Source organism: Tyto alba, unplaced genomic scaffold (genome assembly GCF_018691265.1).
Source record: "Tyto alba isolate M040663 unplaced genomic scaffold, T.alba_DEE_v4.0 Super-Scaffold_30, whole genome shotgun sequence".
Classification (NCBI taxonomy): Eukaryota; Metazoa; Chordata; class Aves; order Strigiformes; family Tytonidae; genus Tyto; species Tyto alba.
The window spans coordinates 2,916,403-2,943,226 of NW_024881305.1; the positions used below are offsets into that span (position 1 = coordinate 2,916,403).

Here is a 26,824-nt window from a genome sequence, read left to right on the forward strand (position 1 = left end):
TGCCGGGTCAGGGAGGCTTTATTCAAAGGGTTGGGGGGTTGCAGCAGGATAGTAGGGCTGGTACAAACACAAGGCAGATGGAAGAGATTGGGGGGGCTCTGAAGGGAGGGGCAGGATGAGGGCTGAATGTCGGGAGGTATCGCTACCAGACCCCCGTGCATGACATGACTGGGGCTGCCGTAAACACCATTTGGCCACGGAGGCCACCCCGCAACAACCGGGGACCCCGCGAAGGTCTGAGAGGTCTGTGTAAAGGCCAGCGTGGCACTGCCAAGCAGGAGAAACCCCAAAGGGGCGAGGAGGACATGGCTGCTGGTGTCCCTTGTCCTTGATGTCACGCAGTGCCTGCTCTGGCACAATTCCCTTGGGGAGCTGATGGACAAAAATCCTCTTTCCTGGCCCTGGGGCCTTGCAGGGGCGTTGCTGACCCTGGTTTCCTGCAGCGGCCAGGGACAGAGTGGTTGTGGCACCCAAAAGTGATGCAGTGGCGGGATGAGCCCAGTCTGTCGCTGGCCCCATTTGTAGAGCCAGATGTCCCTGGCTGGGATGGATGTCCCTGGAAGAGATGGCTCTCCCTGGCTGGGATGGATGTCCCCAGCTGGGATGGATGTCCCAGGCTGCAATGGACATGCTGGGTTAGGATGGGTGTCCCAGGCCAGGCTGGATGTCCCCCAACTGGGAAGGACATCCTGGGGTGGCTTCCAGGGGCTACTCCTGACACTGCCCCTCCACATTTGGCATCTCCACCGTGACCTGCCTGTGGTGGCTGCAGTCACATCCCCGCTGCCGGGAGCGAAGCCCTCCGGGGCTGGACAGGTAGCGACGAGGCACCAATCCTGCCGGGAGCCTGGCCTGAGGCAGCCAGCGGTGCAGCTCGAGCACGAGGGGCTCTGCCAAGCAAAACACTTTCAATGCCCCAACCAAGCGTCCCCTCGAAGCAGGGATGGCTGTGGGACCTCCTGCACCGGGTGAGACCCCCACTTCCCCGTGGGGCTTCTTCCTCCCGCAGCAAACCCCGGGCAGAGCCACCGCAGCCCCCGCGTTTCGTGGCCCCCTGCAAATCTTGTTTTCAAGCAAGCACAAGGCAAAGGCAATCCAGCCAAGCGTGGGGGGGTGCCCTCTCTGCACCCCAAAGCCGGGGCACTCCTCGGTGTCTCCCCACACGGGTGTCCACCAGTGGGTCCAGCCCTTCCACGGCAGGCTTTGGCAAGCAGGGAGCTGGATTCGCTGCGGCAGCTTCTGTGCCTGCGGGCAGCTCAGGCATCACCACCTTCAGAGGCAGCTCAGGGTGATGCTCAGCTCGGGGTCGGGGGACACACACTGGTTGTCCCCCCGCCCAGGGGGGGACCCGGTGGGTCCTGGGGCCGGCGCGGATCAGGCCCGCAGCTCGCTGAGCCGCTTCTCCTCCTGGATGTGGATGAGCATGTTGCGCTTGTCCACCACGTCCACCAGCTGCGCCAGGATCTCCTTCTCGGTTGCGTGATCCTCAGGTGTCTTCAGGGATTCTGTGGGAGCAGGGGGGATGGAGCAGGGCTGGGTGGGCCACAACCCCGGCCCCGCTCCCCTCACCATGCACAGGGACCCCCCCCGGCACATGCTGGCACTCACCCTCCCTGTTCATGTAGCACCGGAGCTTCTGGTCAAGCTGTCCCTGCTGCTCCTCCAGCTTCAGCTCCTGCACCCTGTGGGGAGGGAAGGGGGGTGCTGGGTGCTGGGCTTGGGGTGAACCGAGCCCCCACGCTGACCGGGGAGCATCCCCCTCCAAGCCTTACATGATCATGAGGTCTGACTCCTCAGACATCAGGCTGTTCTTCTTCTGGACCAGGTGCAGCAGCTGGTTCATCCACTGTGTCTTCAGGTCGGCCGGGGTGCCTGCGGGGCAGGGGAGAGGGGGTGAGTGGGGTGCAGACCTCGGGGACCATTGGTGCCTTCTCCTCCCTGGCCTTACCGGCCTCGTCCCGGAGTAACTTCTCCAGCCTGATGCCCTGCTTCTCCAGCTCCCGGAACGTCACCTCGATCTCCTCCAGCCGCCTCTGGATGGCCTGCGAGGGAAGGGCAGGACTCACCCGCTGGCCAGCACCTCTGGCACGTGGCCACCGGCAGCGGGACGGAGGGGGCGGAGGTGCCAGGCTGAGGACCCGGCTCTCCCCCATGGGGCTACCTGGGCTTTGCAGAACCGCTTCATCTGGGCTTCCCTGGCCCGGCGGGTCAGCGTGCGCTTCCAGGTGGGGTATTTCTCCTCTTCCCCCAGGTCCAGGCCCTGTGAAGGGACGGTGGCAAGGGCAGGGGGGTCAGTCCCTGTGCCAGGCACCTCCTGCCCCGGCAGAGCCAGACCCGATGCCTCTGTGAGAGGAGACACCAGCAAGAGCCTGGACCATCACCCGGGCTGGTGGGGCCACTGCTGCTCGGGGAAAGCACTCACCAACTCTGCCATGATGCCAAGGTCTGTGCCTTCCTCCTCTCCTGCCTCCTCCTCTTTCTCGCTGTCGCTCCCCTCCAAAGCTGCCCCAAGAAAAGAGCCATTTCAGGCCGGTGCCTCATGAGCAAGATGTGAGGCATGGCGATATACCCAGAGCCCTGCTTGGCCAGAGACTCCAGCTTGTAGCCACCTACCTTCCTCCACGGCTGTTTCCTCCTCCTCCTCCTCCTCCTCCTCCTCCTCCTCCTCCTCCTCCCAGGTGTCTTGTCCCTGCCACTGGGCAGGGAGGGTCTTGGGTGCTGCTTGGAGCCACAGGCGAGCCGGCTTTGGCGGCGGCTTGGCCTCTGCTTCACTGGTGAGGTTCAGCGTGGACAGCTTGAGCTTCTCCAGCGGCGTGAGGACGATCTTCCTCCTGCCCCCGCTCTCCTCACCCTCCTCTGCTGACCCTTGGGGCTCCACTCCAGGACCCTCCTCCTCCCTTGCATCCTCCTCGGGTTGCGCCAGCGGCTCGTGTTCCTCCATGTCACCAGCATCCGCAGCATCCTCCGCTGCCCCAGGCTCTCCCCCCGGCTGTGGGGCTGCTGGTGGGGGCTGCAGGGGACTGGGTGCCCCCTCCTTGAGGGCCACACATGGGCTCCCAGCATCTGAGGGTGGGTGGGTGGCAGCAGCATCCTAGGGCAGAGCCGGAGGTGGAAGGGTGATGCAGAACGGGGCCGTGCCCGAGCATCCCCCTCCACTTTCGGCCCTTCCTCCATCATCTACGAGGATTTATGGCGACTTACCCCATCGGGCAGCGCCGGGGGCTCATCCTGGGGCAGATCCATGCCGGGTGGATTGGGGTAGTGAAGCGAACAGTAAAAATGACCTGGAGAAGGGGAGGGGGGTGGTGGTGGTGGTGAAAAACCCATGTGACGACCTGCAAGGTGGAGCAACCTTGCCCCGAGCATCCCCCTTTCCCCAAAACCCTCCTCCTCACCGTCCTCCTCGTCGAAGGCGTAGTCGCCCAGGCGCAGGGTGGCCCCGCACCGCCGGCACTGGAAGCAGCCGCGGTGGAAGAAGCGTCCCTCGGCGCTGGCTCGCTCCAGGATGTAGACGCGGCGGCCGCAGAAGTAGCAGGCGTCGCTGCTCTCCCCGCGGGCCGGTGGCTGCTGGGGGGGGGGGCGGGGGGGGGAAGAAAACAAACTGGGGTGGCACCAAGGTGCTGGCACCCACCCTGCCCCAGGGCTTTGCGGGCAGCCCAGGGGGTTCAGGGTGGTGGTGGTGGTGGGGATTTGCCCCTCTCGCAGAAGTGGGTCTGGGTGCTCAGGATGGGTTTGCTGGCACCAGCAAGGGAGCGGCAGGTCTTGGCTCTGGAAAACCAGTTGGATCAGGAAACAGGCAGGGAGGAGCTGGGAGCCCGTGGGCGTTCGCTTGCTCAGCCTTAGTCCCAGCCCTTGGCTCGGCCCCACCAGCCACCAGTGCCCCTCTCCACCCCCCAAAAGTGCCCACCCACGCAGAGCTGGGCACCCCCAACCCTGGGCGGGGGGACACACAAAAACCGACCTGCCCTGGGTCCGTGGTGGCACTTTGTGGCGGCTTGTGGGCACCGTCCAGAGTGTCTCCATCCAGCCCCACGTCCAGCTACGAGCAACCCGAGGGGAGGGTCAGCCCCCCACTCTCCCCCTGGGTCGGCTGCACCCCGGCACGGGGTTGCACCCAGGGCAGACCCACCTCAGCCTCCCTGCAGCTCCTCTTGGCCTCAGCATCCTTCTGGGCACTGTCCTGCAAAGGCAAAGGGGGTGGTTAGGACGGGGAGGCGGGGAATGGTTTAGGGGTGTCGCGAGGGTCTGGGTGGGGGGTCCCTCACCTGGGCACGCTTGTGTGTCACATTCCGGCTCTTCTGCAGCTTGCTGAGGAAGAGGATGGCCCCTCGCGTGCCGCGGGGTGACAGCGGCTTCTTGCTGACCTCCTCCGCCTCTGCACGGAGGGGACACGGCCATGCTGGTGGGATGCACCCTACAAAGCGGGGGGGCACCCACCCAGCCCCGGTGAGGCTTGGGATGGGACAAAACCCCCTAAAATCTCTCACCTGGAGAGGTCTTGAAAGCTTCGTAAAACTGGCTGAGGTAGGTGATGAGCCCCAGGCGGTCGGGCTCTGCCATGGTGGCCATCTCGGCACTGGAGAGGACGGGCTGGATGCCCAGCTCCTGCTCCGCCGTGTCCAGCATCATCTGGTGGGTCTGGATGGGATCCTGGGGGTCCACAGAGTCAAAGTCCCTGTGGGGAGACACGGGTGTCATCAGGGTGGGCTCTGGAGGGTAGCGGGGGGCTTGGGGTGGGGGGTTCCCAGGCACTCACACCAGGTCAGGGCGAAAGCGGTGGACAAGGGCGCAGAGGGCCAAGCCGCTGGTCCAGGAGGTGGTGAAGTTGGTCACTGCCACGCCACGGTACCCGGCTGTGCTGGCCTGGCACCATCTCAGCAGCTCTTCGTAGGCATCCCCGGACACCGCTGGGGAGGCAGCACACATGTCCCCATCCCAAAGAGGCAGGGGACAGCGCCCCCCCCCCCCTTCCTCCCCCCCCCAGCATCACTGCTTTAGGGGGAAAGGGGTCCCGTGGAGATCTCCGCCATGCAACCACCCTCCGCCAAGGCTCGATAAATGGGTTGATAGAGCTTCTGTCAATCTTTCACAGCTCAGCATCAGTGCAGGACAGAAAGAGGGGGACAGCCTCCCCCGGAAAAGGCAGCTGGGGGGGCTGCATCCCCATGGGGGCCACAGGCAGAAGGAACGGAAACCAGTGGTGCCACTGGGGTAGAAATGCAGCCGCTGCTGGGAGGAGCACAATGGCCAGCTGGACACCAGCCAGGGCTCAAGAAAAGAAGGATGGGGAGGAAAATCAGGGCAGGAGCCGCGCTGGCACGGGCTGCTGGGAGAAACGGGGGGTCCTGGTGCTGGGGGGGCTGGGGCAGGACTGGCTGCTCCTACCAGTGCTGAGCCGGTTGTCGCTCTTCCTCTTGTGGTCCACCTCCACCATGCCCACGAGGTAGAGATCCCGGACCTGCCAATGGGGACGTCTCAGTGACAGGTCACCATCAGCACAGAACCAGTGACACCACACAGGGAGGCTGACCCCAGCATGGGGAACCCCCCCACGCCTCCCCAGAACCACCCGCATCTGCGATGGGCGATGCATTCAAATGTTCTGGGGACCAACAGCTTCATCCTCGCACCCTTTGGGGGATGGGGGACTGTGCAAATTGGTGTCATCCTGCCTGCTGGGATGGCTGGGCAGGACCTGGGCTGAGTACCTGGCTGGCTTTGATGGCCTGCAGGTTGATGTTGGGGTAGCGCGTGGCCGGGTCGATGCTGTACTGGCTGATGTTCTTGTTGGTGTTGTCTGGGGAGGTCTGCGAGAGGTGCTGGTAGATGCTCTCCCTGGGTGCAAGGGACAGGGTTGGGCTCAGTGCCACCATCCTCACCCGCTCGGAACCAGCCCAGTGGGACGGGGGGACACTCACCTCTCGGCCAGCACCTCCAGTGGGGGGGTCCCGGCCGCCCACCGCCGCACCATCCACGCCGCGTCGAAGGCGGCGAGGAAGCCCCTGGCCACGCCGGTGCCCAGCGGCCAGAAGGGCTGCGAAGGGAAAAGCAGAGAGAGATGGAGCTGGAGCCACGGGGCCGGTCGGGACGGCTGGGAGGAGGCTGGGAGCTGCTGGGCTTGGCCGGGGATGAAAGCAGGGAGCGGCAGCGGGACGCGCAGGGTGAGGATGAGCAGCCATCTCCTCCTCCTCCCCAGCCGGTACGGCTGCGTGCGGGGAGGATCTGGGCTGCTCCTCCACCCCGAACCAACCCTGGATCTTTGGTGGGGCCAGGGAAGGGGATAACCCCCACCAAACCATCCCGCTACTGGGCCCTGGGGAGCCTGCCCCCGAGGATGGGGTGCGCTGGGCAGTTGGGGCAAGAAGCGCTTAGGGAGGGGGGATATATTGCAACCAAAGCGTCTTGCAGGGAGAGGGGAAACTGAGGCAACACAGTGGTGCTGCAAGGGGGGGCCTCACCTCCACCAAGCAGTCGCCCACCAGCCCGAGGAGCAGACGGGCCCCGTTGTGCTCCCGCACCAGCGCTGCGTTCTCCGAGCGTGTCATGCAGGTGAAGTCAAACATGTCGACGTCCGGCAGGTCCCGGTGGTTGAGGGCAAACTCCAGTTCGGGCAGGCGGTAGTTGGTGGAGAAGTTGGCGGCTTCTTTGGCGTAGCTGAGGAGGGCGTCCCGGTTCACGTTCTCCGGGGACAGGAGGCTCTCGATGTCCGCTTTGTCCTGCGGGGATGGGGTGAAGCTGGCCAGGGTGCGGGAGGTGGGGTTTGCCCCCCCACCCTGGGTGCAGCCAGTTCTGGGGTGAAGCCGTGCCACTGCGTGTGGGGCTGTGAGTCCCCCAAAAGGATTTTCCCCCCAGCACAGGCTGCCAAACCCCCCACCATCCCAGGGGTGCACGGTCAAACCAGCACCCATTTGCATCCCACCCTCCAGGCTTTCAGCCACCCATCACTATGGGATCCCAGGGCCCGATCCTGCCCTGCTCACCTGAAGGATGACCCCTTTCTTGAGCAGGCTCTGCTTCTTGGCCGTCATGACAAAATAGTGAGTGTCGTCCTTGTAGTAGACGATGTTTTCCAGGTCGATGCCTGGTGATAGGGAAGGGGCTGAGCTGAGCCATGGGGCAGAGCCCCCGCACTGGGCTCAGCCACCGAATGTCCCCTGCAATGAGGTACCACGTGGGGACACACATCCCATCGCACAGGGGACGTCCCGGGGCTGAGCCTCCAGTTGCGCCAGGAGGGGACAAGGACCCCCGGCACCCGCCATGCGAGGGCCGGGACCACCGACCCGTTTTGTTGTAGAGGTTTTGGAAGAACTTCTGGTTGTAGATTCGGGCCACGCCGCTGATCTCCGCCACCTCCACCTCGGCCCGGCTGTGGCGGTTGATGAAGTTGGTGGTGATGCCGATGGCCAACTTCCCCCGCGTCTCCTTCCGCTTGAACCCTGCGCGATGGGAGAAGCGTAAGCCCCCATCCCGCCCTCCCCATACCGGTCCTGGGGGCGCGGGGACCCTCTGCTGTCACCTTCGGGGACAAATTTGCCGCCGCCGGCTGAGATGAGGACGTCAAAGTCATAGTGGCTGAGGGGAGAGGATCCGGGCTGCAGCACAGCCCGCCAGCCGCCTGCGGGGAGAGGGACGGTCACGAGCGTGCTGGGTCTCAGCTGGAACCTGCTCCGGGGTGGGGGAGACAGTTGCATCTCATCCCCTCCCCCCCCAAAAAAAAGGGCAAGGCCTGGGCTAACTAGGACTGAGGGGCTCAGCCCTGTCCTTGTCCCCGGGGATGCCACCTACCCCACGGCAATACCTTACCCTGTCCGCCTGCCTTGCTCGTGGGGGGGACGAGACCCTTGAACTGCACTTTGATGTGCACCTCCACCCCCAGGAGCAGAGCCACCTTCAGCAGGATCAGCTGGAGCTGCCGGATACCTGGGAGGGGAGAAGGGACGTTCAGGGCTGCACCCCTAGGTCCCTGGGCTCCCCACAGAGCAGGGACCCCGGGGGTGCAGAGCTTGCCCCCCCTCCTTCCCCCGAAACTCACTGATGTGGTCCAATGTGCCGGTGCAGAAGCGCCCGTAAAACTTCTTGGCACCCAGCGCCCGCAGGTCGTGGATGGTGAAGGGCCAGAGGTGCAGGACGTTGTTGCGGGAGAAGGAGTCCCGCTTCTCCAGCAGCACCACGCGCGCGCCCAGCAGCACCAGTTCGATGGCCGCCCGCAGCCCGCATGGGCCGGCCCCCACCACCAGGCACTGTGAAGGGAATGGGCACCCCCCCACCAGGAAAAAAAACTGAGTAAATCCCACAGGCAGCATCTCCCCCCCCTTCCCCAGGGCAGGATCTGGCCCTCCCCGTTACTCCCCTTTTCCCACGGGCTACAAGCACTGCTTCTCCTTGCAAAGTTGGGGGGCCCTGTGGGGTGCCCCCCGCCTCCCCCAGCTGCCTGGACCTTGCCTCTGCACAGGGCAATGGCAGCAATTAAAGTGCTCAGCGAGATAAGGCACGCACGTCTCCTGCCTGCTGCAGCCTGGGAAAGGAGAGATTTCACCAGCCACGGGCTCAAAACCACGACTTGGGTTTGATCTCCTGCCAGCCCCTGCACAGGGCTGGGGGGACAATGGGGCACCAGCAGTGGGGACAAGAGCCATCAGCTCTGGAACAGGGGGACAGAAAGAGGGTCCCCCAACCCCATGGGGACATCCTAACCCCGCATGTTTCTGTTTCCCAGAAAGGGCCCAGTAAGTCCCTCTGCCCCGTGGGATGTCCCCAGTGAGGTGCAGAGGGGGAAGGACCCGCTGGCTGGGTGGCACTGAGGTGGCATCACGCCACAGGGAGGGGAGTGGCACCAATTAACACCCTGTCCCATTAAACCCCATCAACCTCCCGCCTGACACATCCCACATCCTCCTGGGTGGGGGGTGAGGGTGCCCCAAGGGATGTTCTCACCCCGGCGACAAGGACGCAGGGCGAGGAGGGACCCAAACCCCACACCCCATGTCCTCGGTACCTTGGTGCCAGCACAGGCTGTGCCTTGGTCGTAGTCCTTGTGCCCGGCTTTCTTATCCAGCTTGCTCCACAGGGCCTTGGCACTCCAGTAGTTGAGGGCAGCCTTGAGGCCGTGGTAGAGCTGCAGCCCACCGCCCTGCAGCCCCAGGCACTGGCACAGCTCCCCGAAGCAGCCCAGCACCTCCCGGCACTCCCCGGCACGCAGGAACCTCTCAAAGATGGCATGGGCTGGGTTGCCCGGTTCGTCGGCCGGCACGCTCATCTTGCTTCACCCAGCAGCCTGGTGAAAACCAGCAGAAATAAGTTGGGACACACACACACACACACACACAGAGGTCCCTCCTGGACCCCCATCCTCAAACCCATCCAGTACCAGACCTGGTGTCTGAGCGTGACGTTTCCCAGCCTGGGGTGCTGTTGGGTGATGGTGCTGCTAAAATCAGGGCCCTTTCCGGCAGCAGCTGGCAGAGCCTTTCCCGGGTGCTGCACCCAGCGAGCCACAGTGTCACCCTGCCGCGGTGACGTCAGGGGAGGGGATGGGGAGGGCTGTGGTGGCACAAAGTGGCTTCCTCCATACGGCGTGTACCTGCAGTAGCCGAGAGCAGAGCGAGGTGGTTTGGAGCAAAGACGTCGCTTCCTTCCTCTTCACCCTTTGGCTTCGCTGGGGGAGGGATGAGGAGGGAGGTCACGGCCACAGGGACAAACTGCAGCTGCCCCGAAAACCAGCAAAACCCAGCCCTGGGACAGGAGGGAGCAAGACTGGACCCATCCCGCCAGCCTGGTTTTTGCAACCGGAGTGGGGCGACTTTCCCACCCCCCACCTCTGCCTCTGCCACCCCCGGAGCGAGGCGGAAGCAGATTAGCACAGAGGAAGCACCAGTGGGGCAACCAAAATAAAGCTAAACCACCATACAAATGGCCCCGTCACACCAGGGAACCTGCAGGAGGACGGGTGCAGTGCGCCACCAAAATCCCCCCACCCCTGGGGTCTCCCAGGAGATCAGCACTCCTTCCATCCTCCTCCCGTGCCTGACACCGTCCCCCCAGCACCGTCCCCTGCCACCCTGTCTTGCCAGCCCCAGGATGAAGCACAAAGCTTTCCCCTTTCCACAAGCCCTGGGGGTGGGAAAGCCTCCCCCAGCCCCGCAAAGCAGCCGGCGGAGTCGCGGCGCTGCCGAGGAGGAACTGGTGGAAAAGCTCAGGGAACGGGAGCGTTCAAAAACCTTTGAACCATCGCTCTTTGCCCTCTCGCCGCGCGGCGTTACCAGCGGGTACCCGGCAGCACCCCGAAGGTGGCAGCCAGCCCAGTGGGATGCCGGAGGGGGAGCATCCGAACTACACTGCCCTCAGTGGGATGAGGGAAAGGAGGTGTTTAAGCCTGGGCTTAAATTTAGGCTGGAAAACCCAAATTCTAGCTGGGTTTCAAGTTCAGGCTCGCTCCAGCAGCTTCCTGACACCCACACGAGATTTGCAAGGCCAGCTGGAGCCATGGAGGATGCAAAGCACTTCTGTAGGTCACCTTCCCTCCCCAGCATCACAGCCAGAAAATCCTGGCATTTTAACCTCTTCCTTCCTGGGCACAAGGATAAAGCATCCAGCCAGACCGGAGAAGGAGCAGTCACCCACCGGTCCCCAAAGTGGACAGAGGGACCTGGGGACAGAGGACATGACTGATGCATTCATGGCAGGGCTGTGAGACCCAGGAGCAGATTTCTGCTCTTCCCCTGAGCGCTGCCAGCCCTTCGGCCCTGCCAGCGGGACGGAATGAGCCTGGGGAAACTGAGGCAGCACTGCAAACCTCACCGGAGAGTGCAGGCATGCTGTCCCACCAGCCGCCCATCCTCCTCCTGTGTGAGGCTGCCCAGGCAGCCGTGCTGGCTGGCCGGGCTCCAGTGCCTCACGCTGCCCGGGCACGATGGGTTTTCCCCTGGGAGCTCACGTTACTGCACCCGGCGCCTGCCAAGGCCACCACGCAGCAGCCCCAGGGCGATGGGGCAAAGGCCTGGGCTGGGAGCATCCACTCCAGCATCACCAGCCTCTGGCTCTGAAAAAAAAAAAAAAAAATCTCAAGGCCTCAATTCCCCCTGGACATGGTGCTGGGGGGAGCATGCTGCCCAGGAAAGCTTTCCAGCCCCAGTGCTTTGGCAGAGAGGCTTGGAAGAGGCAGAACAACAAGCCTTGTGTTACACCAAGTTTCCTACAGGAACGATGTTTGTGCCAGCACACTATGACCCCCTTGGCACTCTCGAACCCCCCCAACAATTGCAAGCAGGAACAGAATCCCCCAGAGATACTCAGTTCCTGCAGGTTTGATGCAAATGAACCGCTTTCTACCCACAAAGGCCAGTTCCAGTGAAGGAGGGCACAGTGCTGAGCCAGGCTGCCTCCGGATCTGCTCTCCCCATAAATGCCTTTTGCATTTCTTCCCTTTAAACGGTTCTGGTGAGCTGGAGGGAGGAGGTGGGGGGGGGGGGTGGGGGGGGTGCAGCCAGCCCTGACTCAGCTCATGATGGCTCTGGCTGAGGTGGCTGCAGACACGCCTGCGGGGACATCACCCGGGACCGCCACATGTGGAGCACCCCTGGAGCAGGGACACCCCATCCCGCTTCGCAAGTCTGGATCTCCCCTCCTGCCCTTGCAGGCGGGGGAGCAGCCCCTTGGGAGATGGCGGGGGGGAGCCCCCCGGGGGGTGCTGGGCTGCCCACCAGCTCACGTGTCTTCCAGGCACGTGGAAACAGGGTGGGAAAGGACACAACTCCATGTGGAGCTAATGAAAGCCAGGAGGATTTCAAGCAGCAGCAGATCCCTTTCCAGCCGAGCTTCTCGCCGTGCTGGCTCCCGGCATGTTTGGGATCCAGCCTGGAGACCACTGGGTTGGGCTGGACCCCAGGAAAATCCTTCCAGGATCTTCAGGGATGGCCCCAAACCCAACGGGCAGGATGGAGGGATTCTTGTGGCTGTCCAACAGCTTGGCTAAAGATCCTGCTTTTGACCACTGGCCGAACTGGGCCAGTGCTGGGAAGGGGTGAAGGCAGAGGGTGATGCTCTTCCCGGTGTTACTGTGCTCAGGAGAAACATCTCAGGTGTGGGAGCGGGCAGGGAGATTGCCTTGTCCCACTCCGTGGAAACCTGCCCTAATTTGGTCAGGTTTTAATCCTTCGAGAGGGGAAAAATCCCTCCTGGCTCCTCTGGTTTGAGCTGGGGATGTGGGTGCACGGGCACACCCCAGCTGAGCCCCCCCTCAGCGTGGAGCTGCGGGGGGAAGGGCTAAGGAGAGGGGACAAACCTGTCACCAGCACTGGTGAGGGGTGCTGGGATGGGGTGTTGTGGTGGAGGGGGTTCCCTTTCGAGGGTGCATAACTCCCCCCTGGAAAGCACATGCCAGAATTCCCCCTCAGATGTGCAGCACCCAGCCTTGGTCCTGCAGCCACCGGCAGCAGAAGCGGGCACTTCTCCGGGACATTTTGGCCTTGCCCTTTGCAGGGGATCCACAAGCCACAGCCCGGCCACATCCCAGGGAGCCCTGGGCAGAGACAACACTTGGGGAGGGAGCAAACCTGCCCCCCTATTTTGGCTGCTCAGCCTTGCCCTCCTGCTCAGCACCAGCCCCATGGAGGGGGGGGTGGGGGGGTGCCTGACTTTTGCAGCTGAATTTTGGTGCGAGAGGAAGTCTGCTCACGGCCAGGCTTCGCACCCCACATCCTTTTTCTCCTCCTGTTTCTGCTTCACCCCCAGCCACAGTTGTCCCCGCAGGGTCGACAGGAGACGTGTCCTGGGGGGACGGTGGTGAACCCCAGGATTGGTTACCCAAATGTACTGGGGGCTTCATCCACCCCCGGCACAGCCCCAGCCCCTCAGCCGGGGCTCGCTCCTGAACTGGGCTCTTCCCGCTCCATCCCACTCAGCAGTGGTGGTACTGGCAATGGAGTCGAGAAGGAGAAGCAGGGACAGCTCTCTTTTCCCTTTGTCCCAGGGGGAGCAGAGCCCAGGGGCTGGAGGAGAAAAAGCAGCGAGGATGGGGCAGGGGGACCCCGTTGCCCCCCCCGGGAGAGGCTTTGGGGAGGGGGAGCCGGAGACAAAGCGCTACCCTGCCACCGAGCATCCCCACTCGGCATCCCGAGGACACGCAGGACACGGGCACAGCGGGGCAGAACGCCAACCCCCTCCAGCACCCCAAAACTCACCCCTCCGTTCTGACAATCCCCTCCCCCCCCCCCCCCCCCCCATCCCCAGCTTGTGCAGCAGGGCGGGGGCCCGGCGCGCTGCTCGCTGCGGGCTGGGGGGGGGGGGGACCGGCCGGTGGGATGCTGTCCCCTCCGTTCCCGCATCCGAGCGAGGAGGGGGGATACAGAGGTGGGTGACAGCAGAGCCCTCACCCCCCCCCCCCCACACACACACCCAGGGATGCTCTGCCCATCCCCACCCTCCACTCACCTCCAGAGCCTCTCGGAGGGGGAAACTGAGGCACAGCCCCGGGGGTGGGGAGGGGCTCAGGGCTGTTTGCAGCCGGGCGAGGACGAGCAGGAAACGGGCTCCAGCTCCTCAAGCAGCTGCCGGCTGGCCCTCCCCCCCCCTTTTCCCCCCCCCCCTTCCCCTCCCTCCGCTCCCCCCCCGGCCGGGGGGACCCAGGCGTCCCAGCTGCTGGAAGGCGGTACTGGGAGCAGCCCAGATCCTGCTGGGGCGGGGCGGGGGGGAGTTCGAGGTGGGGAGGAGGGGGCAGCTCCGGCTTTGTGCCGCTGCAAATGTTACTGCAATTGGGATAGGATATTTTTTTTTTTTTTTTTTGCAGTGCTGGAGGCTGAACAACCCCCCCCCCCTCGCCACGCCCCACCCGCGAGTGGCAGCCCTGCCCTCCCCACGCCGCGCCGGGAGCTTTGGAGCAGCGGGATGAAGGGGATACACAGCGTAACCCCGGTTGTGGTTGTTTTTGGTTTTGTTTTTTTTTTTTTTTTCTGGCCGTTGTACCGTACTTCCCCCTGCAGCCAGAAATAGAGGCCAGGAGGGAGCTGCAGGAAGGGGGGGGGCCCCACTCAGTGCCAGCCCCGGACCCCAACCACTGCCCCAAACCACCACAGCCCTTGGGGAAACTTTTGGGATGACGTTTCCACCTGGGTTCCCCCAGGTGGGAATGGTCCCAGTGGGGCAAAAGTACCTGGGGGGTGAGGATGGAGCTGCCGGGGTCACCGAAGATCGCTCCTGGCCGGGTGCTTTTTTGGGGGGGGTTTCTGGTGGCGGCGTCTTTGGGGTGCTGGTGGCCACTTGCCAGGGCGGGTGTCACGGCAAAGGGGCTCGTGTGCCGGTGACGCACGGGGACAACCTGCCACGAGGCTGGGGACGGTGACTCAGGGACACGGGGCAAGCTGGCATACGGGGCGGGGGTTACGTCGGCAGCCGCCCGTGAGTCACCCGTGGCACTGCCGGCGGCTGCGGTGAGTGGGGCTGGCCAGCCCAGCACCTCCATCCCTCCGGCCCACGGCCCCCACGGGCCCCTGTCTGGGGGTCCTGGTGCAGAACCCCCCACCACGGCCCCTCTCCAGCTTAGCCAAGGCGTTTCAAGCCTACCAGCCCCCTGCAAAGAGGCTGGGTGCAGGCGCAGTGGAGCCCACCCGTGTTTCGGGGCCGCGAGAGGCCGGGGCGGACGCGGAAACTGGGCGTTTGCGTCAAACCAGGAGGTTTTCCCAGGCGCCGGAGCGGTCGGAAAGAGCTCCCTCTGTTTGTGAGCCCTCTGTGGTGCCATGGGAAAGCCTGAACACCGACCTGCTCCTTCCAGCCCCAGCTTTGTCCCCTGGGCAGCAGCAAACGAGCATTAGGTCTTAATCACAGCTCCCCAGGCAGCAGGGACGGAGGACGTGCCGTGGTGGAGGGCGCCTGGCCAGCACAGTGGGACATGGCTCTAATGCAAACCCCACGGCCGGGGACAGCCCGGGCTCTGTCCCCAGCACAGGGGGACGTGCGGTGACATCCCTGCACCCCTCGGTGTGCTGCGAGAACAGGCAAACTCATAGCATCAATGAGGGCTGCTGCAGCTCCCCAAGCCCTTCACGCCTGGAAGTTGCCTCCAACAAAACCTCAAATCCTAGCGCAGGATGTTCCTCCCTGCTCCAGCACTGAAAATCCCCCAGTTTTTCCTCCGATTTTATTATTCTAGGGTTGTGGTGTGTTATGGCACGGGGAAGGAGCAGTGATGAGGAGCGGGGCCTCCCGGCCGCCTCCCCATCCCCACTCCGGCTAGGCCTTGGGTGATGCCGCAGGCTGCAGCCGCTGCAGCTCCAGGATGCGGAGGAGGAGGAGGAAGGCGATACTCAGGAGAAGCAGCCAGAAGAAAACCCAGTAGTGCTGCGGGAGGAAGAGCCATGGCCGCCACAGCTCCGCCGCAGAGCCCTTGGACCTGGGGAGAAGGTGACCGCGGACAGTCGTCATCCGGGGGGGAGAGCAAGTCCCACCTCTGCCCCAGCTGAGGATGAGGACGGCGTTTAACTCAGCCCCAAACCGCACTGGCCCCTTTGCAAACCCAAATGCAACAAGCCCGGGGAGGACACAGGGGAAACTGAGGCACAACAGGGGCAGCCAAGCAACATCCCAGCCTTCCATCACCAAATCTCCCAGCTCGTTTCCTACATGCTGGCCACTGTGGGACCTCCATCAGCCGTGGGGTGTGTGTGGGGGGATGCTGGGCACATGCAGGGTGCTGCTCACATCAGCCCAAGCTGCTCCAGCTCCTCGTCCCCTGCCCGTGAGCCTCTGCCATCTGCCTCGGCCACCGGCTCCCCTGTCACGGCGCTGGCCTGGCCCTGCAGCTCCAGCTCACTCCTGGGGAAGGAGAGGATGGGGTGCTGTGCTGTCCCCCCGTGGGCCAGCGGCAGCCGGTGCCGTGGCCTCCCCGCCACCCGGTGTGGTTACCTCTGGGTGCTGGGCCGGCGTTGAGCCCCCTCCCTCTCCGGCTCGCCGGCCGAGGCTGCTTGGCTGTCAGGGCTGGCACCTGGCTGGGCACCAAAAGTGGGAGCATCAGTGGGGACCCAGACCCCCGGTAGCACCATGCCTGGGGACGCGTGTCGGACAGCGGGGCACGGCTCCCATCCATCCGTGTGTGTCCCCCCCCCGGCGCGTGTCCTTACCAAGAGCTGCTTGGGGATGACGGCGATGCTGACTCTGCGGCGGGCAGACCCCTGCAATGGAGGGGCTGGGGATGAGCACCGCGCTGGCAGCCTCCCCGTGCTCCCCATCCCCTCCTTCCCCATTGCCTCCCCAGCACGGGCAAGGGACACCCCAAGGAGAAGGGAGGGACACTGCCAGCCTCCCGCTGGCCCTGGCACTAAGCAGGGAAGCCAGAGAGCTGGTGAGGTGAGGGAAGGTCAAAGCCAAGAGGTTTGTGCCTGTCCTTACTGCTTCAAGCCGTGCTGGTGGGGCTGCCTAACCCCCTCCCCGAGCGCTCCCCTACCTCTTGAGCTGTAGGGGAATCAGTGCCGAATTCGAGCTGGTGCTAGAGAACAGCCAAGCCTGCGGCTCTCGCGCTATGACCCTGCAATGCAGAGGGACCTGCCTGAGATCTGCTGGACAAGCAGCCTCCAACCCCGGGCACCCTGTCTCCCCAACCCCGGGCACCCTGTCTCCCCACAACCCTCGGAGGCTGCCCCTACATTTTGCCTCACCCCCGGCATTTCTAGCAGACCTTGCCCACAGCAAGCAGCTGGCAGGAGTGGAATTTCCCGGGGACTAGCGGGTGCGTGGGGACCACAGGGCGAGGGAGAGCAGCAGGGCACAGGGAGGCAGTGGCTCCGGGGCTGCTAAACTGGGACCAGTTACCTGCTGGAAAGTTCGCATCAAGGGGTGAGGCCTCTGCCGTGGCTCTGTGTCATCTGGGAGCAAAGAGAAGCAGCTTTACATCACACACACCCCCCCCCCCCTCACAAAATTAAGACAGGGCTGATGCGTAAATGGTTGCAAACCTCCCTCCCATCGAAAGCTGCCCTGGCCACACGCTCCGTGCTTGGCACAAGTCACAGGGGTGGCCCAGCCGGCGGGGACCTTGCTTGCATGCACAGGGATGGCGTGCGTGGGGTTTGGCATCCGGGGACAGAGCGTCCTTTGTGTGCCCCGTGCCCCCCGCCCCGCATTCCCAGCTGGGCCGCAGCACCACGGCTCTCTGGCCACTGGCACCTGCTCCCACGCTGCGTCTGCTGTTACAGCGGCCCCTCACATTTGTCATCGGGTCCCAGCTGCCACCCGTCCCCAGTCCCCAGCTCGCACAACCCGCAGGCTCTGCGGCGGCACAGGGTCATACTGACCCCCCAGGGGGGTTTGGGACCGAATCCCGGCAGGGTGGCCCCACGCAAACCCCACGCGGGCCCCGGCGGCAGAGCCCACCTCACCCTGGGTCTCCGCCAGCTGCCGGTTGCGGGAGTTTTGCTGGATCAGGCGCTTCATCTCCTCCAGCTCCGCGTGCTCCCGCCTGTGGTGCCGCTTCAGATTCTCCACGTGCTGGACCATCACCTCCGCCGCTCGGCTCATCCGGGCCTCCTGCGGCCGGGCAGGGTGGGGGATCAGGCCCCCCCATCTCCCTGTCCCTAAGGACCCGGGTCCCTGCCCGTCCCTCACCGTGCATCCCACAGTGCCTCCACCCAGGGGGTTCAGGTGCATCCCCCTTCCTGCTCCCGAGGGCAGGCAGATCCCTTGCACCCCCATGAGGTCAACGCCAACACCACAAGGAAGGATGAACCCCAGAAAGGCCAGGGATGGGTCACCAAGCCCAGTCACAGCACCCTCCATCTCTCCCAGCCCTGGCAGGAGTCCCAGGCTACGCACAGACCTGATGTACAGCCCCCAGCTTCTCTGCGGCGCCGGTTGCCCGCTCGACAGCAGCCGCCAGCACAGCCAGACTGTGCTGCAGCTGCTCCAGCATCTCCTTGCAGCCCGCATCAGTGCAGGATGGGCCCAGCCTCTGGGGAGGGAGAGGATGGCGCTGCCAGAGCCGGGAGTTGGAGTTGAACCCCCCCCCCGGGGCTGGATGTCCCCAGCAGATGCCAGCCCCCATGCCCTGGTGCCCACCTACCTCCAGGGCAGCCCGGCACTGCCCCAGCTCCTCCTGGATGTTATCCTCCGCCGCATCCCGTGCCCGTTTCTCCACCTGCATCCGTTGCCGCAGGGTGAACACGTCGCAGCGAAAAGCCAGGGCGAGGTGGGCAAAGGCTGCCTGTGGGGTGGGAGGGCGAGAGGTGAGACACAGCACGAAGGGGAAGCCACCAGAGCCATGCACTGCTGTCCCCAAGGCACAGACAGAACCCCTAGCATGCCACCAAGCAGGGCAGCGCAAAGGATAATTAGCATTTGTCTTGCCTCAGTACCCATTAGGCTGCTACATGCTGGGGACAGTCCCTGTAGGAGGCCAACCTGACCGAGACATGTCCCCCAGGCAGCTGATAACGTGTGGAAATCCCAACCCCTCCTGGCAAGAGCACGCGCCGGGCAGACGCCAGCCCTCACTGCAGGTCCCGGCTGACAGTGGAGCCTGACTCAGCCCTGGCACTCGCAAGAAAATTATTTTTATTAGCGCAGCTTCCATCACGTCCCTGGCTAAGGGAGCTCTCGGTGAGCTGCAGAGCACTTTGTGGGATTGCCGGGTGCGCAGAGGGTGGGGGCTCATCTTGCCATGGAAATGCAGCTGCCTCCAAATGCCAACGGCATCACTGGGAAAGGGATTTGTAAAGCAGCTGCCAGGGGACTGCGGTGCCTGGAGGGTGGCCAAGGAGCAAGGGCACAGCCCCAGGATTGTGAGCCAGCAAGGCGACCGTTCCTCTGTCCCCCTTCCCAGCCCTCACCTCCACGTCCTGCTCCGTCAAAGCCACCCTGTAGAAAGAGAAGTGCTGTCAGGGATGAGGGACTGCATGCTGAAAATGCCCTTGGCCTGTTCTCAGGGGTGCCCCAGTCACGACTAGAAGTGGGGACCCAAGTGCTTCTTGCCTGGAGAGCAGCTCTTGTGCAGTGGAAAAGGAGGAAAGTCCAATCCCTGGACAACATGGTGCCAAGGGACCCCCTTGTCTCGTAGCCCCAGGAGGGACACAGGTGCTGACTGGACTTACCTGTGCAAGCCGAGTCGCTCCAGCACCGAGAGCTCGCTGGGGAGACTCAGCAGGAGATCCTCCGGGTTGTCTGCATCTGCAGGGAGGCAGTAACGCCACGGGAGAGACCACATGTGAACGCTTTTCCTTGGCTTTTCCTCCTCCTCCTGCCCTACTGTCCCAGCATGGAGCAGGTGCCCATGGTGTGGGACTGTCCCAATCCTTCCCCCAGTATCAGGGACTTCAGGTCCCCCCTTCTCAGGTCAGTCCCCTCTTTCCCCATCTCCCCTAAGGGAGATGACCCCCATCAGGACATGCTGTTGCCACGCTTGTCCCCAGCTACTTCAAAAGCCTTCCCCCACAGGGACCCAGCTGGGATGTGGCATGGGTGACATGTGGCATGTGACCCACCTTCCTCGGTCCCGTCACCGTCCCTGCTGTGCACAGCCAGCTCCTGCCTGTCCGTGCCTGGCACCTGGGGGGGCACAAGGGCACTGTTGGAGTAAATCCCTCCCTGGTGCTGGACGGCATCCCCAAAAAGAGCAACACCAAGAGGCTGGGGGTCTGGCCAAGCCTGAGGGGCCAGGGAAGGAAAGGCCCCCCCCCCCCCCCCGCCAACCTGTCACCCTCCCTACCCTCTCACCTCACTGACAGGCTCCACACTCTGCTTGCTCCTCACCAAAGCCCCATCTGGGTGCCCCTGGGGACTGCTCATCCTCCCTGGGGACAGAAAGTGTGGTGGGAGCTGGGCAGCAGCGTCCCCTCCCCAGCCTGACACCACTTTAAGGGACACCCCCCAAAAAAACACTGCTGGCATTTCTGAAGAAGCCTGTAGGCTCCCAGGGGATATGGGCTGGCAGGTGCCCCCCCCCCGATACCCCTGTGGGGTTAAGGGAGCTGCAGCCAGGCTGGGCCAGGGCAGGGGGAGGTGGGCGAGGGGTCTGGTGCAGCCTGTGGGTTACAGCTGGAGAGGCAGATCCAGGGGACAGGGTGGGGGTCCCAGGGCTGGCAGGGGTGTGGGGTTGCAGGCAGGTGCTGCCAGGCCAGGGGACACTCTCCTGCGGGACCCATGCAATGCTGCTCAGTGGGGCAGGGTGCAAAAAACCGCCCCTTTCCCCCCAGTCCCCACCCTGGGCTGCCCTTACCTTCATCTGGAGCCGCGGGGAGCCCAGCCAGCTCTGCCTGCTGCTCCCTGCAGAGAGAAGCCTGAGTAAACCCCAAAGAAACTCCGGGCAGCAGAGGCAGCATCCCACCCCCTCTGCCCTCCCCCAGCCACCATGGCACCCCTCAAAGGGATGCTGCTCCGGACCTGGGTCCTTCCCAAGCATCCTCTGCAGCTCCCTCCGTCCCTGTCCCCGCTCTCCCTGGCGCTGCAGAGCTGCCACCGAGGAGCCCGCTGAAGCCGTTTCCAGCCAGCAATGAGTCACCGGCCCACGGCCGCCGTGCTTCTCTTCAGCACATTATTATTTTTTTAATTTTTTTTTTTTTGCCCTGGCTGCCAAGCAGACCTCGCTGCGAGCCGGCCTCTTCGCAGGCACCACAACAAACCCAGCTGCCTGCAGAGCCCGGGCGCCATCTCACGTCACCGTCACACGGGGGGACGGCAGGCTGTGGCACATGCTCTTGCCCCTCTCAAAGTCACCAGGATGGGCCTTGCCACCCCAAAACCCTGTCTTGGGTGCAAGGAAGTCTGACAGCTCTGTAGCACCCCTGCTCGCTGGGGCTGGGGATGCTGGAGCACGCCAGGGATGGCAGGTCATCTGTGCATGGAGATAGAGGGACTGCTGTGCAAACAGCCCTCCGTGGCCTCATGCTGGAGCTCAGCACCCACCTGGAAAAGGGTTTGAACTCCCCAACTTTTCTCCTGCAAAGGTTTGCTCCTCCAAACTCTCCTCTCTGCAAGCACGGGGATCATTCCCTGGGAGCAGCGGTCACATGAGAAGGGAGTTGCTGTGCTGAAATGATGCTCAGTGCCTCAGAGCAGGGTGATGCTCCAGCCAGTGTCCCCCCCCCTTGCCTGGCACCATCGCCCCTGTCCCATCCTCACTAGCACCCCGAGAGCTGCGGGCTGAGCTTTTCGTGCACATACCTCCGAGGTGAGGGGCTGGGTTGGCAGCTCGTCCTCTGCCGCGGCCACCGGCAGCACCCCTGGGCGAGTGCCTGCACCTCCTCTACCCCTCTCCCAGCGAGGTCCCTGCGAGCGGCTTCATTTGCAAAGCGCGGAGGCTCCAGGACCAGCACACCTATCATGAGAGACACATATTAGCTGTGCGCAGATGGGAGAACGCCTCTAAATGTTATATTTTTAAAGTATTTTCTCACCCAGCGGGAGCTCCAAGCTCCTCTGCTTAGCGTGGAGGCATCTGTGGGAAAAGAGGTGGGGAGGCCCGCTGCGATTCAGGAGGATGCTGCTGGGATTCGGTCGGGCACAGAGCGAGGCGAATGAGGAGTTTAATACAAGCCCCGTTTCTGTGCAGCGCTGAGGGTGGACTTTCCCACTCGCCGCCCTCGTTTCCCTCCCATGGGGTGATTCTTGCTTGGGGCTCGTGATGTGGGTCATCTCCGTGGGGGGGGAGATAAGTTTGCACCCACCTACCAGTATGAGCACCCAGTGCAGAGCAGGAGCAACCTGCTGTACCCCAGGCAGGGGACAGTTTGATCCCCGAGCATTCCCCAGCCAGGCTAGCTCTCAGATAGACAAATATAAGAGATTTCTGAGACCAAGGGAGCTTGGACATTTAATTTAAGCTGTTTTACTGTGCTTAAAAAGCAGAGAAAGCTGGCAGAAAGTCCACAGATTCCCTCACCCAGCCCAGGGTAAATTCCCTGTGCAGAAGGGACTCTCTTGCAGGACGTGTCTCCTCAGGAGCTGTGCCCACAGACATGCAGATAGGGGGTAGAAAGATTTTTTTTTTTTTTTTTTTTGGTCAGGACACGGAATGCAGTAAAGATTTAAGGGGACAGAGAGCAGGGACTGCTTGAAGCCCCACGTGCCTGTGCAAAGCCTTGACCAAGCTCTGTGTAGGTCACACCAGCACCAAGCGGGACCTTTGTCCATCTCGTCCCCCTGCCAAGAGGGACCATCTCCCATCTCCCAAAGCCTGCTCAGCTCTGATGGAAGTGTAAAGGCAAGCAGCACTTGGCATCTGTCAGAATAAGCCCATTTCATGCCTGCACACTGGAAATTGTCCCAAACACCTCTGCCCAGGGTCTCAGGAGCTCCCGGCCACCAGGGATCAGCCAAACTCATCACATCAGTGAGCATCAGAGTTTTCCCGAGCGCTGCTCCCTGCTGCAAAGAACTGGCTCCTTAACAGCCACAGCAGACCTTGCAGCCTGCTGATTTACTACAGCTCAGCCAGCTTTACACTAGCTTATCATCTTTGTTTTACGGATGGAAATACAGAGGCACGCAGCTTGTTTGCCCAGCGTGGCACAAACAACCCCCTGGGGAAGCCAGACCGAGTGCTTTCCCTTGCCTTGGCAACTTTACCAAACGCTCCCCGGGTCGTTACCTGCCTGAACTCGTCTCAAGCAGCCGAAGGCAGATGCTGGGGCCACCCAGCTCGGACCCGGCACTCAGCGCTGTCGGGTTCCCGGCAGACCCGGGAGGGGGGGGTCAGGGGATGCGGCGTGGCTGGCAGACGGTGGGTCGCGGGGTGCCGGGGCCCCACACGGTGCGAGTTGCAGGCAGCAGATTCTCCCCAGAAGGGAGAGCGATCGCATCTGCAGCAGAAGGATCTGCCAGGGAAGAGCTGGATGCGAGAAGGCCTTTAAAGGACATAGATGAGAGCGGCTGGGAGCTCCCTGCGTGGGGCCGGGGCGGGCTGAGCCGTTTGCAGGTGGCCAGGCGACCTCTGATTTCGGCGCAGGGCTGGATCCTGCACCCGCAGTTGGGAGGTGAGAGCTGTTACCCAGAGCTGGGAGAGACCGTGACTGCTCCCTCTGTGCCTGGGGTCTGCAGAGCGGAGCGGACCTGAGTCCCAGCATCTCTCAGGCAGGAGGCTCAGGGCAGGGCAGTGGCGCTCAGGACCTCCTCAGAGATGGGGGATCCCCCCCCCCCCATGCCTTCACAGGGGGGCACAGCACCAGGCTAAACCAGGATGGCTGAGAAGGAGCCCCTGTAACATCGTATTTGATGATTCAGGGAATTCACTCTGCCCAGGACCCCCATCCCTCCTGCCCCTCTTAGCAGCCCCACTTTCCCCCAGTCACCACCCCCACTGCCCCTTCCCCTGCCCGACTCCATTGCTCAAATACATCACATCTTCTAAAGCTGCTTTCTTCCCCTAATGAGCTTATGTGGAGTCAGACTCGATGCTCAGTGCTACAGAGGACTGGGCTGCAGGCAGGCAGTTGCTATTAGCCCCCCACGCCCAGGGACCCTGATGTACCACGAGGAACAAGGCAGGTCCTTGGGGTCTGCAAATCTCTCTTTGGAGCCAGCAAACAGCATCTCCCAGCCCCTGGGAAGGGCTGGCCCAGCTTCATTCCCATCTGCCAAGAGCACAGGATGCAGCCCCAGGTCCAAGGAGCAGCCAGGAAGGGCTGCAAGAGCCCATTTGCAGCTTTGAAGCAGGAGTTGTGCTGTGCCACAGTGGGATGAGGCTTTGGAAAGGGCCATCAACAATGGTCCCCACCAGGTCAGGATTTCAAATGTCCTTAAAGCTTCAGGGATGGGTTTTCCCCTCTTGGGGCAAAAATCTCCTGCTCGAACCTGACCCAAAAGCAGAGATGCTGAGAAATCATGTGTCATCATAGTGGACAAATAGACCCAAATTCCCATGCTATCTTCCCTGTAACACTCATACCTAGCAACACAAGCTATGGTATGCATGATCAGCGCCAATTAATAACAACTAACACATCCTAAGTTCATACCACTAGCACCAGGAAGACACCAGACATGCTGAAAGGCAAACTGACACTGTTCCCTTATATTCTTATATATCCTCTGCCTTTGCTTAAAGTACCTTCCCTGGGATTTCCTCTCTTCTCCATCCTTCTGTTTGCTGTCCATCTCCAAGTTTCCAGGTACAAGGGTTGATCACTTGTGCTTCTTTTTAGAGAAGGATTTGCCAAGACACACTTCCCAGAGCGAGCAGGTCACCTGGCCTGAGCTGCGAGAGGATGCTCAGGGCTCATGCTGGCAAGGCCAGATCCATCCCACAGGTATGTCCATGCATGTCTATCCGGAGGCAGCCGAGCCTGGGTGCTGTGCAGCAGTGATAATCCCAGGCAGCAGAGGTTTCACCCTGGCCCTTACCCCCTGTGCTTTCCCAGCCAGCTGGTATCTCAAAACACAGATGAATTCTCCAGGCATGAAGTCAGGTTTGTGTTAGCACCACCAGTCCCATCACTGGGCTGACTCGCCTCAAGGCACCTCCTCATTTCAGAAAGGGGAGACCCAAGCAAATGAAAATATTTTTCCTTTGGGCTGAGACTCAGAAGATGAAGCCCATTGCCCCGATGGCATTCCCCTCCTCGAGGACCACCCCCTGCCCTTAGGCACACAGGTCTTTACTATGTATTTTATTGTTAAGTGCTTTTTCTAGCCAAGAACAAGGTGTCTCCTCAACAAAGCCTGAAGCAGTAAAAGCACCTTCCAAGGATGATGCCGAGCAGACAGAGGGTACAAAACCAGGGGGATAAGGGACAGATACCTTTGCATACACCAGTGCCTTGCCATCAACACAGCCTGGTCCTGCTGGCCCCGGCCCTGCAGAGACCCTACTTTGTCCCCAAGAGCTGTAGCCTGGCACCAGGCAGGCAGCAGAATAGGCTCTGTAGCCTCTGCTCTAGGATCCTGGCAGGTCTATGGCTGCAGCAAGTTGCTCCATGGGGGACACAGACCTAAGGACACCATCGTGTTGGTTCCCCACACCAGAATAGGACTTTTCTGTTCAAAAACTTCTCTATTCCCTCCCACACACACATGCCGAGGGGTTCAATAAGAGGCAATGCCCCTCTTTGCAAACCATTCCATTCAAAGAGCCTCTAAAAGCATCTCCTAAAAGCACCCAGAGATTTGTATGTATTCTTACTTTTAACCTGAGAGCACCTAAATCAGGCTTGCAATCTAGGTATCGCAGAGCCTCAGACAAGCAAAAGCAGCCCAGCTCCCCATGCACAGACCTGTTCAGCAGGGATGAACAAGACTCTGCTGGGAAATCTCCAGCCCAGGGAGGTGAGCAGCAGCAAGGGGCAGTGGGCTCAGGCTTTGCCCCTTGTGTCTTCTTCCAGCAAGGTCCCACCAACGATGCGGCAGCCTACTGCGACAGCCTCTTCCCAGGGCTCCTCCTGAAGCCGAGCTGAACTTGCAGCTCAGATCACAGAGACCGTGGTCATCTGGATTATCCACTTCTTGGAGGAAAGCTGCTCAGAGTGAGACTGACTGCTACTGCTGATGCGGCAAATGTGATTTATTAGGTCTGTGCAGGGGGCCCAGCCATAAGGCAACCCCAGCCCTCCAGCAAATTCATCTTTGTGTGGCCCTGGCCTCCCCAGCTGACAGGGACCTGGCAGCCACCAGACTACCCAAGGGAGAACACGATTCTCTTATTATGATTAAAAAGTTGTTGGCAAAAAAACAGACAAGAACAAACGTTTTTGTTTCTTTTGGTTCAGTTTTCAATTCCAGGTTGAAAAAAGGAAACAGCTGAGCCTTCCCCAGAACAGTTCAGCCCCACATCTGGGCGTCACAGACACTAGTTTTTAATGCAAAACTGCATCTGCATACTGAGAATTACATGCAAATGATTAACAGGGTGACTGTCAGCTCCCAGCATTGCTGCAGGAGGGGACATAGCAACTACCTGGACATGCCTGCAGCTCCTGCTTGGAAAGGGGCAACCCCTCAGGGGATGGATACAGACCATTTTCAAGAAATCAGCTGAGTTTCAGCCTTTTCCAATAAGATGTTGCATGGACCAAGGTGGTCTGGCTCCTATGTGGCTCTGATGTTTGGTGTTTAACAGCTGGGGACGCAGTGTTCGCATGCTTCTGCCCACCCAAAGGGGGTTCTCTGTTTGCTTGATCATGGCACCAAGAGGCCACCTGGGGAGTGGAAAGGCCATCCGGTCATGAAATTGGTTCAAAAAAAATCACTGCGGGAAGATGAAGAGGCAGAGTGGACAGATAACCCAAGTAACCGCATAATATTAATTTCCTTTAAAAAAAATAAACAAAACCATTACTAGGCCAAAAAAGGAATTCCCCTCCGTATCATGAAGGAGGTAAATCTCTACAAACAGAAGAGGAAGCAGATGAGGAGTTACTGTCAAATATTGCAAGTTAATTGGATGAAAATTATACACTGCCTTCTACGTACAGCCTAGGAAATGTCTAAGACAAAGCTTCAGCCCTTTGCCTTCATCAACACTGCTAATAAATCAGGACAAGGACAAACCCAGCCCTGGCTCTCCCTCCACTCCTGGATAAGGCTCTGCTGCACTATAAAACCTGACTGGTGTTTTATGCTGCATTCACCTCTTTGCATTGTTCAGGCTGGATTTTAAAGTTCTTGAGAGGGTCAAGAAAAGTCAAAAGTAAAGTTTTCCGTGCAGATGCTACCAACCACCACATAAACATGCAGACTTCCACCAGCATGTCTAGTGTCTCCAGGGTTTGCTTCCAATTCTAACATGACTGTTATCTTGCACGTACATCCCATAGGAATCCACAGTATATGATAAGCTGCGGCCATGAGCAAAAACAGGGCTAAGAAGGCTCTTTCCACAAGCCAGCATAATGCTTCTCAGCAGAACAGGAAC

At 61.6% G+C, this 26,824-nt stretch overlaps 2 protein-coding genes across 27 annotated transcripts; both read right to left on the reverse strand.

Annotated features, from left to right (window-relative positions):
* On the reverse strand, positions 1-14,999 carry MICAL1 (microtubule associated monooxygenase, calponin and LIM domain containing 1). Of its 7 annotated transcripts, none has more exons than XM_042800002.1 (26): positions 14,150-14,999; positions 9,376-9,583; positions 8,999-9,277; positions 8,036-8,243; positions 7,807-7,923; positions 7,520-7,618; positions 7,284-7,439; positions 6,981-7,081; positions 6,459-6,716; positions 5,919-6,034; positions 5,709-5,835; positions 5,386-5,458; positions 4,757-4,907; positions 4,488-4,675; positions 4,266-4,375; positions 4,130-4,180; positions 3,962-4,039; positions 3,396-3,567; positions 3,202-3,284; positions 2,614-3,091; positions 2,423-2,502; positions 2,162-2,260; positions 1,949-2,042; positions 1,773-1,872; positions 1,609-1,682; positions 1-1,505 (listed from the first exon to the last, which is right to left on the reverse strand). In XM_042800002.1, exons 3-26 carry the CDS (start codon positions 9,257-9,259, stop codon positions 1,375-1,377), a joined length of 3,405 nt encoding a protein of 1,134 aa, XP_042655936.1. In that variant the 5' UTR covers positions 9,260-9,277; positions 9,376-9,583; positions 14,150-14,999; the 3' UTR covers positions 1-1,374. The 7 variants fall into 7 exon arrangements, with proteins under 7 accessions (XP_042655936.1, XP_042655935.1, XP_042655934.1 ...); XM_042800001.1 differs by having other exon boundaries at positions 9,376-9,658; XM_042800000.1 differs by lacking the exon at positions 14,150-14,999 and adding an exon at positions 13,432-13,739.
* Positions 15,000-15,119: 120 nt separating this feature from the next.
* Positions 15,120-25,399, reverse strand: LOC116965565 (inositol 1,4,5-triphosphate receptor associated 2-like). Of its 20 annotated transcripts, none has more exons than XM_033009408.2 (17): positions 25,188-25,399; positions 24,026-24,435; positions 21,375-21,415; positions 21,142-21,295; positions 20,198-20,244; positions 19,696-19,772; positions 19,464-19,527; positions 19,074-19,149; positions 18,813-18,840; positions 18,047-18,187; positions 17,804-17,935; positions 17,367-17,514; positions 16,801-16,853; positions 16,113-16,163; positions 15,898-15,980; positions 15,694-15,807; positions 15,120-15,385 (listed from the first exon to the last, which is right to left on the reverse strand). In XM_033009408.2, the coding sequence occupies exons 2-17, from the start codon at positions 24,070-24,072 to the stop codon at positions 15,226-15,228; spliced, it is 1,416 nt and encodes a 471-aa protein (XP_032865299.2). In that variant the 5' UTR covers positions 24,073-24,435; positions 25,188-25,399; the 3' UTR covers positions 15,120-15,225. The 20 variants fall into 20 exon arrangements, 13 of the variants coding, with proteins under 13 accessions (XP_032865299.2, XP_032865298.2, XP_032865306.2 ...); XM_033009407.2 differs by having other exon boundaries at positions 24,026-24,438; XM_033009415.2 differs by lacking the exon at positions 21,375-21,415 and adding an exon at positions 22,568-22,793 and having other exon boundaries at positions 24,026-24,438; positions 25,188-25,397.
* Between the last annotated feature and the right edge of the window lie 1,425 nt (positions 25,400-26,824).

What these genes read in the sequence shown, in the direction of transcription:
- MICAL1 (XM_042800002.1), bottom strand. Translation starts at nt 9,259, where the DNA reads ATGAGCGTGCCGGCCGACGAACCGGGCAACCCAGCCCATGCCATCTTT. An exon ending in CGACAACCGGCTCAGCACTG is followed by an intron (nt 4,908 to 5,385) that starts GTAGGAGCAGCC and finishes CTGCCTCCCCAG; the next exon opens with CGGTGTCCGGGGATGCCTAC. An exon ending in CCCCGGCGCTGCCCGATGGG is followed by an intron (nt 3,092 to 3,201) that starts GTAAGTCGCCAT and finishes GCTCTGCCCTAG; the next exon opens with GATGCTGCTGCCACCCACCC.
- LOC116965565 (XM_042800006.1), bottom strand. Translation starts at nt 21,612, where the DNA reads ATGACCCACATCACGAGCCCCAAGCAAGAATCACCCCATGGGAGGGAA. An exon ending in CCCCGCGGCTCCAGATGAAG is followed by an intron (nt 19,773 to 20,197) that starts GTAAGGGCAGCC and finishes TTCTGTCCCCAG; the next exon opens with GGAGGATGAGCAGTCCCCAG. An exon ending in CGCCGGCCCAGCACCCAGAG is followed by an intron (nt 15,808 to 15,897) that starts GTAACCACACCG and finishes CTCCTTCCCCAG; the next exon opens with GAGTGAGCTGGAGCTGCAGG.